The sequence below is a fragment of the Nuphar pumila genome, chromosome 2 (genome assembly GCF_984573655.1).
Source record: "Nuphar pumila chromosome 2, dmNupPumi1.hap1.1, whole genome shotgun sequence".
NCBI classification, from domain to species: Eukaryota; Viridiplantae; Streptophyta; class Magnoliopsida; order Nymphaeales; family Nymphaeaceae; genus Nuphar; species Nuphar pumila.
The window spans coordinates 49,278,357-49,292,224 of record NC_143250.1 but is presented as its reverse complement, the minus strand read 5'-3'; the positions used below and the strand labels follow the sequence as shown (position 1 = coordinate 49,292,224).

At 35.9% G+C, this 13,868-nt stretch overlaps 1 protein-coding gene across 3 annotated transcripts in view; it reads right to left on the bottom strand.

Annotated features, from left to right (window-relative positions):
* LOC149845434 (glutathione reductase, cytosolic-like) overlaps nt 1-13,638 on the bottom strand; it is a 63,144-nt gene extending 49,506 nt beyond the window's left edge. For 2 of the 3 annotated variants that reach the window (XM_089995748.1, XM_089995750.1), the window contains exons 1-5: nt 13,552-13,638; nt 13,099-13,255; nt 11,438-11,502; nt 7,884-7,953; nt 6,983-7,051 (exon numbers count right to left, since the gene is read on the bottom strand). In XM_089995748.1, the coding sequence (XP_089851874.1) occupies nt 6,983-7,051; nt 7,884-7,953; nt 11,438-11,502; nt 13,099-13,236 (342 nt within the window). In that variant the 5' untranslated portion in view covers nt 13,237-13,255; nt 13,552-13,638. Of the gene's footprint in view, nt 1-6,982; nt 7,052-7,883; nt 7,954-11,437; nt 11,503-13,098; nt 13,256-13,496 lie in introns of all 3 variants that reach the window. The other variant, XM_089995749.1, reaches the window with a different exon arrangement.
* Between the last annotated feature and the right edge of the window lie 230 nt (nt 13,639-13,868).

The following is a 13,868-nucleotide window of genomic DNA, read 5'->3' as shown; positions in this document are numbered from 1 at the left end:
TGGGGTGATGTTGTTTTAACTACTGGCTTTCTCATAAATTGCATGCCCTCAAGCTCGGTAGAAGATCAAGTCCCTATTCAAATTCTTCGTCCAGAGGTTCCTCTTTTTCCGATCTCCCCTAAAGTTTTTAGATGTGTGTGCTTTATGCATAAGTTTGGTCCTAATCGAAATAAACTTGCTTCGCAGTCTATTAAATGTGTTTTCCTTGGATATCCTAAGAATCAAAAAGGATATCGTTGCTATGAACCTACATCCCATACAGAGTATGTCAGTACGGACTTTACCTTCTTTGAGACTATTCCCTATTTTTCAAGTACTACTCCAAGGTTACAGGAGAGCCATGGCGATATCCTTCCTCTCCTGGTTCCTCCTTTTCCGTTAGAGACTTTTCCTCCTCAGTCTTTGGCTTCAGCCTCTATTGTGTCTCTTTACCAAAACCCTCCTATAGTGTACTCTCACAGGTCGCCACCTACCTCAATGCCCCCATTATCTACTTCTCCTGAGGTGAGTATCCCTGAACATACTGAAGTTCATGTTCTTGATGATGATCTTACTATTGCTCTGTGCAAGGAAAAGAGACAGTGCACCCTCCATCCCATCTCGCAATTTGTTTCAGAAGTTAATCTTGGGGCATCTATGAAGAATTTTATTTCAGCTCTGTCTGCCTCCTCTATTCCGCTTCATCACAGTCAAGCTCTATTCAACTCCAACTGGATGCAGGCTATGCGGGATGAGATGGATGCTGATGCAGATATTGTTGGTTGTTGGCTACAAATGGGTCTATACCATTAAATATAACTCAGATGGGTCAATTGAACGTTACAAAGCTCGGTTGGTTGCCAAAGGCTATAATCAGACTTATGGCATCGACTTCTTTAAAACTTTTTCCCTAGTTGCTCGTCTTGGCACTATTCGTCTTGTCCTTTCAGTCGTTGTGCACTATGGATGGCACTTATGTCAGTTGGATGTAAAGAATGCCTTTTTGTACGGGGATTTGCACGAAACAGTATACATGCAGCAACCTCCAGGCTTTGAGGTTCAAGGAGAGTGTCAGAAGGTGTGCAAGTTGAAGAAGGCTATTTATGGCCTGAAGCAGAGTCCTCGGGCATCGTTTCACAAATTATTTGAGGTAATGTCAGTTTTTGGCTTTGTCAGATCAACTTCAGACCACTCCTTGTTTATTAAGAAAACTAGTGTTGGAATTGTTGCTATGGTGGTATATGTCGATGAGATCATATTGACAGGGAGTAGTGCCCAAGATATTTATGCAACAAAGGCTCATCTTCAGAAACATTTTGTTATTAAAGATCTTGGTCCACTCAGATATTTTTTGGGTATCGAAGTAGCAAGAAACAAAGAGGGCTTAGTTTTGTCTCAAAGGAAGTATGTTTTGGATTTATTAAAAAAGACTGGAATGCTAGGAGCAAAGGCAGCTAACATTCATATGGATCCTAAAGCTCATTTGTTTGATGAGAAGTCTGAATATATGGATAGTGTCAGTTTTAGATCCTTGGTGGGTAAGTTGTTATATGTGACTGTTACTAGACCTGACATTCATTAGCAGTGAGTAAAATTAGTCAATTTCATGGATAAACCCACTAAAGTTCACTATTGTTTAAACAAAATTCCTCCTTGGATGTTGTTGCTTACACTGACACAGATTATGCGGGGTCAATTAAAGATAGAAAGTCAACAACTGGATTTTGTGTTTTTGTGGGAGAAAATCTAATTACCTGGAGGAGTAAGAAACAAATTGTTGTAGCCAAGTCGAGTGCTGAATCTAAATATCGAGTTATGGCTCAAACCGCAGCTGAGATGATGTAGGCAAAATCAGTTCTAACCGATCTACATATATTGCCAATAATCTAGTATTCCATGAAAGGACTAAACATATTAAAGTTGACTGTCACTATGCACGTGACTTAGTTCAGACTAGTTATATTTGCACATATCATATATCTTTCGAAGATCAAGTAGCTGATGTCTTCACCAAGGCTCTGGCGAGTGCTAGTTTTTCTTGTTGTTGTGACAAGCAGAGCATGATTGATATCTTTGCTCCAGCTTGAGGGGGAGTGTTGAGACGTGTTTATAAGGGATTTTTGGGGTTTATATATTATTGTCCCCTTATTTGTTATTCTCTTATATACTGTGGATCTTTTTGTAATTTGACGCAGATGGTTAATCTCTATTTAAGAAGAGATTAAACCAAATATCAAATAAGTTATTTTTGTGCATCTCTATGGGAGTCTATTTCAACAAACATGTTATTGCAAAGTTTGTTTTGGTATAGGTGTATTCATGATATGAATGTGTGCAGCCCTGAAATTCAATTTCTAGATGCGGGTTATGTTCATGTGTGTGGATGTTAACACATGTTATGAATGAAAAGTTTCATGTGCCTACATTTATGGGACATGTTTATTTATCGTGCATTTATGGATTGGTTTCCAGTGCATTTGCATACATGAAATCTATGTATTCTTAGCATATACAATCTTGCATAAATGTTCTCATGTACTTATGAATCATGAATGAATGCATTGTGTTAAGTGATTACATGAAAGCAATTTCACATGGATAGTGAACACATGCATATGACTGTGGTAGCTCATGCACATTGTTGAATTGGTATGAATGAATGTGCATTTGGAATCATGTTGGTATCATTGCATAAATTGCATATTATTATGATTTTTGCATACGATGCATCGATGTTCGAAATGAATCATCATGGGCCTAGTGGGCCTCGAGATTTGGTTTGCTCTTCCTTTATGTATTTTAAATGCATTGCAAAAATCACATTTATTTTTATTGCACTGTTTTATGTGTTTCCATGGGCGGGAGTCCCATGATGGTTCTCGCAGGGGTAGATGCGAGCTTTTGGCTCTGCTTTTGCATGCTGAATTGCAAAACTCAATAATTGGCATTTAATAAAAAGATAATGAATAAGAACAGTATAATATACGTTCTGGGATATCTCATCTGGAGCATGGGAATCTTAGAGATCCGGTCTTGGAAGACTACGAGGATACAAAAACTCTTTGTGTTTTACTTTGACCCCTGAACCCGATATTGAGGCATTGCCACAGTTTTAGGGAGAGTCCGTCACTTTACCTGAGGGTGGTGTATTCGACACAGTTGTTGTTTTGCTATACAAAAAAAGTGACACTTGTGGGCGTGGATGGTCCCTAATGTCCCTACATTAGATGTGGTGGTCTAATGTTCCGAAGGTGATTCGGTCGAGGGCTAAGTTTGAAACCCAGTAATAAAATATAACTTGTGTGCTAAGCTACCCTGAGAACCTAACTGCACCTCGAAAAATTGTACTCTTTTGGTGTATCCACGGGCAACGGTAATTAAAAAGAAAAACCTAAATTGTATGCATTTAATAGGGCATGCATATGAAAAGAAAAACTTTAATGAAAGATAATAAAGTGTTCATGCATTGCACATAAATCATGCATAATCTTGTTATGCATTAGAACATGCATATTATTGTTTCCTAATCCATGTTATATGGTTGTGTTACTTAAATAGTGATTCTTATTATTGCTTATATGTTCCTTCATGCTTAATAAATGTTCTTTGTTGCATGAATGCTTAATTGAATTATGGAATTGTCATAATTGCATTCCTCTAAATTATTGTATGATATCTTATTTGTATTCTTTATGCTCATTTATTTCATTAAAAGATTCGTACGCAGAATTCTTCGAATTTCTGACACCCTCTATCTGTGGTTTTTCGCAGACGCAGAAAACCAGTGAAGCGACTAGCTTCTGGTAGAGCTACGAGTGTCACACTTTTGCTGGACAGTTCACTGAGGAACAGTGTGGCTCAATCTTTTTCTTTATTTACTTTTATGTCATTAAAATAACTATGATATGTCTTTTGCAATTATTATTAGGTACTCTTTCTTTCATGATTAATAAATAATGAGTTGCTATGGGTTGGGATGATAAGTGTAAGTTCTATTGTAGTTGGTTGTTTTATCCAATTGAGAGTGGAACTGTAAAGGCCCCGGGTTTCTGAGAAGATTTCCGCAATTGATTTTTTTTTTAAAATCTACATTTTCAAGGGGTATGAGTTGGGGTCCTTCCAGTCGCCTTCAGGCTGGACAATAGTAAGGCACAAACAAAGACAAAATGGGTTTATAGTTAAGAACCCCTGTGCAGCCTGACCTGACTTCCACCTTCATGAACCAATCTCTGAAATTGGCTCAATATAGGGTCAAAAGCCCAAGTCACACATGCGCACACCCAAAAGTATGCACCTACGTCACATGGACACTTCACTTAGCATGTGTATCCCGTGTCAACACAACATGATACTCAGACACTTTATGGACACTCCAAGACACTCATGGATATAGTCAAACCAGTTTCACACACCGTCAACATTATCTCATCTTTTTGTAGTACACACATACATGTATGTAACATTGTCACTTGTATCATTAAAGGCAATTTCTCGGCGAGGGTATTTCTTGGAGAGATTTTCAAAAGTTCATAAATCTCAAGAATATCTCAAGAGTTTAAAAAATTGAAAAAAATATAAATAACAACAAAAAAGCTAAAAAAATAATAAGTTTTGCATTATTTTTCTTCCAAAAATATAAAGAAACATGTTTTAAAGGTTTCAAACACTGTAACTGATATCGCCAAAATTTTGAATATATCACGATATTATCGGCAATTTCAAGCTTGCAGATAATATCGGGAACATAACGCAATATTTTCAAAATATTGGTAAGTAAAAAATATCATGATATTTTTTATTTTTTTAAGTTCGCATTTCCTATTTTTTTGTTTCTTTTATATTTTAAAACCTTTAAAACATGTTTCTTTATATTTTTGAAAGAAAAATATTACAAAACTTATGATTTTCTTAGGTTTTTTGTTGTTATTTATATTTTTTCTAATTTTTTAAACTCCCGAGAATTTTTTTGAAATTTTTTCAAGATATTCCCAAGATTTATCAACTTTTGAAAATCGCTCCGAGAAATTACCTTTAACAATACATGTGACTATGGTTTTAAAATATAAAAGAAACAAAAAATAGGAAATGCAAACTTAAAATTAAAAAAAAAAAAAGTTTTTTCCAAAAAATATTGTGATATTATCACGATAATATTGCGATATTTTGTCTTCTGGCGATATTTTGAAAATATCGCGAGATATTACTGTTAATATCAGCCACCTTATATTTCTCGCGATATTTTCAAAATATCACCGATATCAGTGACAGTGGTATGTATGTGTGTGTGTTAAAACAGCAATTCTAAAAAATCAATAATTATAATGATTTAGAAGTGTTGTTTTATACACACCACACTCACACACACATACATACATATATGTTTGTACTATGTAAGACCATGTCCTCGTGTCCTAATTTTTGAGAATTATTGTATTGTACCAAGCGTATCCACATCATATCCCATACCCACATCCGTATCCATGTGACATAGGCATGCCCGGACTCACACGTGTGTGGAAAGTGTATACTTGAGGGGCTCAAAACCAGTAGGATCGTACCAGGCAAACTGGGTCTAAAATTGACTCATCTTTTGACAACAGGGGCTATGTCTGAATGGCCATGACACAATCAGATTCCAGCTGCTGGCATATAATGGTGCCAAACAAAACAGTTACCAACAACGCCATCAGCGGACACAGTTAATGCATGGAGTCTTGTACAGTTAAGAGTGCTCTCTCTCTATCTATCTATATATATAACCCTATGGATGTGATCTACATGCCGTTTTTAGTGGGAACCGGCTTTTGAATTGCTGGAATCCGACCTGTGTACAGGTTTTTTCAGTGATGCACAAATGGACAGTTGTAAATGTACTGATTCTTCCAGACTAAAAAAAACATGTTTTTTCATCGAAAAAACATGATCCAAGGGTTGTTTCCCACTAAATTGAGCATGTTGAACACATCTGCAAGGTTAGATTGAGTCAAGACAACTTGAGTCGTGAGATACCAACCAGATTGTACTAACAATCAACTATATTAAATATAAACCCATATATATATATATATATAACTTGTGAATACTTCAAACGTTTGGAGCTACGGCTGGCCCAACCAGCCCTGACCTCTGGAGATCCATGCCCCAATATCAAATATCCAATCCCTCAACCATCATCGTGTGCAACCAATCCCCTCTCCCCAAACCCCCTTTTCCCATCAAAAGGAGCATACTGTTAAGCAGACAAGGTCATCCCCCCACAAGTACTATTTTAGCGTAATTTGTTATCACAAAGTTAAAGTGTTTGAGATTACTGTTTTCTGCTGACCAACATAGGCGGGGCCAAATGCCAACATGTGAATTTTTCATGTCCAGTAAACCCCACTGCATCAGGGACCACCAGTGTAAGCCTAGAAGAAAATGAGAACAAGCATGAAAGTGGGTTATTGTTGACATTGTATAAAATTAACAGCTACATTTAATGTCGATATGTTTATCCATGTTTAAAAATACCAACATGGGATAAGTCGTCCCTTGAAAACTTTCTCATTTGAGAACTCCCATTGCAATTTCTTTCCCTGAGGGTGTGCCTGAATGCATGAGACAATAAGCCCCCAGAGACAATTTATCTCGAAAAATGGGGCACACCTTTTCTCCATTGGTGTCCAAACATGGGACCCCAGGATATTTTGACACAGAATGGGCCACCTTTCAGGATAAAACAGTTGATCTCAAGAGGATCAAGCTTTTTCTTTTGTCTCTAAGAATGTGGGACCCACAGGAGGTAAACAAATATCCATACTTTCGGAATTTTTGTCCCATGTATTCAAAGGCATCCTGAAAGTAAACATGGTCTGAGCAAGAGAAATAAATATGTTAATGGATAAGATATAATTAAAACACACAAGAACAAAGAAATGGCATCATGGATATGCTATAAACTCCACTCAGAGAATCTGGATGCGAAATTCTAAGAGATCTATACAAAACTTCAACCAATCTTTACCTTATTATGCAAAAGTTTTTTCCAATCGAAACCAACTTCACCAATTTCCCATCCAAAATTCCTTGAGTCCTACACCATGACACATCAATGTCAATCAAGCTGTCAGGTCAACAATCAATTGGTAAGTTGCTACATCTTAATCAAATTCTCTGCTATATCGCATGCTAGCCATAAAGTCACTACCAGGAGAAGAAAGAAGCAAAGAAAAGAGAGGGAGATCCATGAGCCTGAAGATGAATCCAAAATTCTACTATGACAATCATGATATAAAAATATGCAAACCTTTAATCAACTTTTGCACCACTTAATTCTTCATTCAGGCATATCAAGCTTGAACAAGAAAAGTAACTTCATCATGAAAATGGAGGAATATATGACACATGAGTATATGATGGTATGATAAGAACAAACCAATGAGGCCTGACAACAATATCCAGAAAGTCCAAATTAAAAGAAACTACTTATTTTCCACAGTAATGTCATGTTTCTGCAAACAAAGACATTAGAATTAATGCTTTATAAAATACACCAAACAGATTTTATATTCCCAAGATTGAAAGAAAAATGAAACTGAAATTATGCATAAACTTGTAATAGTTTATAAAATACACAAAACAGATTTTATATTCCCTGGATTGAAAGAAAAATGAATCCAAAATATGCATGCATAAACTTGTCTACATGCAAAATGAATCAAATTAGTATGTGAAAGTATGCCTAATGGTAGAAGCAGGGATCATTAAATGTGCAAGCATGCCTAGTGGTAAAGGCAAGGGTCACTATCAACCTTGAGCTTAGTAACCTAGGATTGCTGCACTTAGCATCAATGAGTTACATTCATCATGATGATAAAAGTTTATTTAATGATGAAAAACGCAACAATTCACAAAGAAATCTTCACCTCAAATTCACCTCTAAATGATGCTCCATATACCAAAATCTTTTTGGGAACACAGCCTCGAATAACACACCTGCCAGAAAAAATGTTCCAGTGGTCATTTTTCTGCGAATACAGTTAGCTAAGAAGTATAATCTGATTATACAATAAAAAATTAAATGTAATCTAAGCAAAACCATTCTCAGCTACAATAAATGTAAATAGAAAAGTGATTTGGATAGAGCAGACTTCATATAGAGCTAGTAAAATGATCAATGAACAAATCAGAACCAAACAGCTGGAGCACTTAACCAAAACTTTTAACTTGACTAATTTAAAGGAAGTTAAAGAAGCACTCATATGCAAGATTACCAAGTTGAGGAAAACGAACACGAGTATTTCGTAAAGGATGAAATCATGGAAGAAGAAGTTTCAAACTGTTCATAACTATGACACATTTGACACATCATAAATATAGAAAGCAAGAAATAAATTTATCGATTAAATTATAACAATATTTTTCACAACCTGAGAGCAGCTCAGTTTTTTTAACTTTGTAACTTTGAACATATAGGGGCATCAAATTCCAGCTTCCAGAAATTATATGGCTTGGAACCAGACAGGTAATATTATGATTGTGAACTACGTAATACGATCTGTTCTAACAGGGTGCCGCACCGGCGTCACACCCGCCGGGTGCAACACTTGGACACGGCTTCCTTCATGTCAAGTGAAGTCAACCACACTGAGGCCCATTTCTGTCCAAAAGTAGATTCAGTTAATCCTAACCAAGTCCAGTTTTATCTATATATATACACACATACACATATACATACGTACATATATATATCCACACTAGTGTGGTGTTATTTTTTATTGATGAGGAATAGCAATTGTAGATTGTTAATTTGATTTATCACGTGAATTTATGCATGATGAATTGATGATATGACAATTGTTTTTATTTCATTAGTGTTAACTTAAAACTGTTAAAAATATATATATATATACCCTCCCCGCACCCCCACACCTAAGTTTTTTTAAAGTGCCGCATCCGCACCCATATCCGCACCTGCACCTATGTGACAGATTGTGAATTGTGAACCACGGAGTTGCATGCTGTTCAAGGTGGGAAAGCATCAAACAGGATAGGTCCCCTATCTCCATCACCATGACAAGTATTTGAAATTAGTCCACTGCAACTCATGTTTTTTATTTACTAGCAAACATAACAACTATCTAATACATGAAGACGTAGTTAGCTCTAACTGATTGAAGAAAAATGTTCACTATCTGTCATTAGAAGATGTCATGAAGTTTATATCTCAAAAATAAATTTCCATTTTTTCAGGTTAGAGCATCACTGTATCACATGTCGATGGAAACTGAAACCACCAGCAAACAAAACACAACCTTGACATCATGATTCAAAGTTCCAAAAAATACAAATCCACTTAAGATTTATAGCCTAAGATGTGGACCATGTGGCACCAAACAGTTTCAGTATTCCTCATAACAGAAATGTTCTATAGTACTAAGAGATTTAGGTCTCTCTCTGCATGACTCGGCATTGCCAGATATGTTAACTGTTCCACACCTGCCAGTTGTTCACTCCTCTTATAGCACTTTGCATATTGTAGATTTAGACATATTACATGTATCCTACTGCCGAAAGCACAGTGATCTGACACAATAATCAGGCTTCAAATCAAAATCTAAATTTTCCTTTTCATGCTTGCAATTGCTTTAATGCAGCCAGACAATTGCTACATTTTCAGGAAGTTTTTTCAGCTGGAGATCTGAAAGTTGCAAAGGGAATGGAAATTTTAAGTGCATACTTGAACGTGATAAGTATTTTCTAAAAATACAATCTTCCTTTTTCTTTGCTTTCAAACTGTTATTGAGGTCAAAAGATCAGAAATTTCCCTGTGAAAACAGTTAATTCTTAAGGGTGCCACTAAGTCATACTGAACAGCTACAGATTTTCTTAATGGGGCCACTGAGTCACACTTAACAGCTATAGATTTTCATTCATACAACCAGAACTAGCAGATGGGTCAAGTGCTAGTGTAATTTGCCTCGGTATGCTACGAGGTATCATAAAGCATCTATTTTAGTTATTTGCCAAACGTCCCAGTTAGATAGTTGCTCTCAACAAATTAATCCAGTGTTTTCTTGGCAATACAATATTTATAAAAAACAGAGATTTAAAAAATAAAATCTGTTAAAGCAGTTCATTTTGGGACACGCCCCTGAATAGTCCTCTGTATGTGCCAGTCCAAGACAATATCTCATGTGAAACACAAATTATTGATCAAAGTGGATATGAAGGGGCTGAAAAACAGGCAATATTACATGGGAAAGGAGGCCCTTTTAGGCTCATGTGGAATGAAAAGCAGGAAATGATAGAGAAAAAAATTGGGCAGTGAAATTAGAAACAAAGCAAGAAATGTTTCACAAATGAAAATGGTTTTTCTTTTATTGTTTTAAATGTTTCAAATGCTCAAAACAGTAATAATATAATGCATGAACCTACTATGTTTTTCCTTAACTTGTCTTAGCTCCTAAACGTTATATCATTATAGAAAATACTCATTTGGGTGGGTTTGAGAGTTCGGAGCTTCAGACTTTCAAAAAGCAATATGATTTTTTATTTATACAAAGGTAAAAGTTAAATTAGCTTAAATTACAAAATACCATCTTATTTAGTGTATTTAACGGTTTTCTAATGCAATCTAATGTAAAAAAAGCATTTTGTTTTTCAGAAAACATGCTGTCAAAAAAATTAATGCCATGCTAATTTCCTTACACATGAGAAATGCGATTCTACGGCTCTACCTGAGGAAATTTCCCCCTTGGCAAGAAGCATGCTTCCCTTTAGATGAAAAACTCGCTTCCCCTACGAGGGGAACATATGACACTTGGATCAGGAAACACATTTCTCCAATTATTTTGGCACACAAAATATTTTTTGAACACTGCAGTCATGTTTCATGAAGAGCGACCTAGGAAGCACATTTCCCATGCCTAGGTAGTGCTTCCAGTATCCTTATTGCTGATCAAAGAAGCCAAACTGAAAATTTTGAAAATTTAATAAAAGAAAAAAATATATATCAGCGATGTGAGAAAGGTCCCAGATATGCAGAATGGAAACAAGATTACTTAATTTTTGACAAATAGCCCTGGACTTATTATAACAACACTTTTTTTATCCAAATAAACAACTGACTGAAACTCCAAAATTGAACCATAACCCAAAGAAAAATTAGCTGGCAGTAGTATCCATGCAAAATTTAAGAACATAAACCTGGTCCTCAACATAAATGTAGATTTCAATTAAATGCGACCATTAGCTAAAAACAACAGAAACACACTTCAAATAGAGTTTAAACACAGTCGCTTGGGTAAGATGCCAGAGATACACAACTTAAATTAAAAATAGGGGCAGAGTATTACAGCAAGCTTATTATTCCACGAAATTGAGAACAATACAAAAAGTATAATGAGTGATTTGAAAAAAAAATGTCCCAGCAAATGATAAAATCAACAATCTTGAAATAACTTTATACAAAACTTACGTTCCACCCACTCCTCCAAGGTTTTCTGAGCTGACTGGATTAAATGGAAGCTCACAGATTGCAACCTTGAACAGAAAACCATAAGCATAGTTAGATAAGCCACAATGCCAAAAAGAAAATTTATGAAAGACTTGTACTTGAAAGAAACAATAAGAAGATAAAAGCATGTCCCAAGAGAATATTGAAAGGGAGAAACACAAGCTTCCCCAGAAGGAAGCAACAGTCTTGGTTGAAAAAAGGGTGATCAATGATTTGTATCACGGTCTACAACCACAGGTTTCAGATGGACCCACATCAATCATCATTGGTGACAAAAACAAACGTTGTGCAGAGTAAAACACATCATTTTACCATCACAAAAGAGAACATAAGATTCTGACAAGGATGATGGTACTGCACCACTGTGGGTAGCTGTGGTAAGTCAAGTAGCATGGACCATTATTTTAGAGATATGATGTACTTTATACTGCATATGTTAGTATTAGTGTTATTGCTGATAACTAACAAGCTACTGTTTTTCAACAACGACATTTGGCACTGCAATATACCACATCTTAACAAACTATTTTTTTATCAATACTTATGCCAGGGTGCAGTAATCCCAAGTCATTTGCCAGCATTGACCTATGCATTGGAAGATCAAATTAACAAATATCTGACAAATTTAAAAAATTCACATACAAAAAGTTTATTGTAGCCTTCACATTCAGCACCTACAATAGCAAAAAATGATGCATAGAAATCATATTTCTTCAGTATGTTAACACCAAAATCCCAAGTGGTAACATTGTGATTCAGAAAGATACTGCTAGAATTTTGCTTCTCACAAGAATATCTCAAATTACTTCTTGCAAAACTCTCAATGCTTCGGTTCTTTGGTTCTCTAAAATTTGTAAGCCTTCTTATGAACATCGCGAATATTTATTAGCTATGCATATTCTTTAAATGCCTTCAAAGAAATATACATTTTTTCGTCAACATATTTCGTGTTTAATTTTTCTCACTCTGATATAAAAGAACAAGCTTTAAAAAGTCCCAAAATACTAATTTCTTAAAATAAAAAAAAAAACAGAAAAAAAATATAGAACACATTTTTTTGACAAGCTCGCATGCCTAAGTGGCTAAGCGCGCATTAATATAAGAATAACCAACGCTTAGGAAAATAGCTGATCTGCAAATTACCTAGTTCAAATATGCAACCAACAGAAGTAAAATCTAATAACGGCTAAGAAAACAATAGATCCATGAATTACCTAGGTCATAAAATTTTATTATGTATAAGCAGCTAGTTCATAGGAAGTTCGACGAAAAATAGATGAACAGGTCACATCAAATTACAGACTTTAGCTAACTAGCTTATTTCAACCTTTCCGTATAAATATCATCCAAATCAGCAAGCTGTTGACAGTTAAATAAAACGACATCAAACCTAACAAAAAGCAGAAAATGTAGAAGCTACCTACTTTTTCGCCCATAGCGACTAACTTTTTTCCGAAATATTAAAAATCCACAAAGAATCGCGCCAAGTCAGAAGCAAAAGAAAGAGAGATCCAATCCAAATTACCCAAGCTCCAAAACCAGCTGAACGGATCCAAAATACTGAATATCCACAATGAATCACACCAAGTCAGGAGCAACGAATAGAGAAAGATCCAATTTACCTTAGCTCCAAAACCAGCCGAAGTCCTCGACGCCCTAACTCCACCGCTCCCCGCTCCAATAACGAAAAGATCAAAATCGAATTGTTCGCTTTCTTTAGGACCGTCCGATTCTCCGTCGATCAGCATCTTCCTCGCCATATTCGCTTAAGAAAGACACCTAAAACGAAGGAAACAGAAACAAATAACAGTAAATTGATTATAAACAAGCCAAGCAATAGCAAAAACAAAGAACGAATACCTAATCCACAAAAACCGTTATACACAAGAATTGAAGAAACCGATAAAAAAATCGATGAATTTTCAAGCGAAAAAGGATCGATCGATCGATAAAACGCGATCAAATTCGAGATCGAGCTCGGATTTTCGCGAGAATGGAGAGGAGAGAGAAATGCTCGAACCGAGAACGGGAAGGATAAACCCTAGCGAAGACGGCGCAGAGAAGGAGACGCTCACCTCCCGAATACGATGAGAACCCCGAGAGTTTTCTGACGATAAAACCCTGAGAGAGATTTCGAAACCACGAGAAGAGTCCCGCCTGCCGGTTCACGGAGGGAGGTTGATCTTGTTTAAATAAAAAATGGAAGGAAACTCAAAAAAAAAAGATCTAACAGATGACCCTAAGTTTTCAAGAAACTTCAAAAGTGCCACCATATTCACTGGAAGTGCCACTTTCCCTGATGAGTGATGAACTGCACTGCTTCGTCACCACCTTGTATGATTCGTAACTTCATTTGACAAATATTTATCAAAATACAAAAGGCAATCTCGCA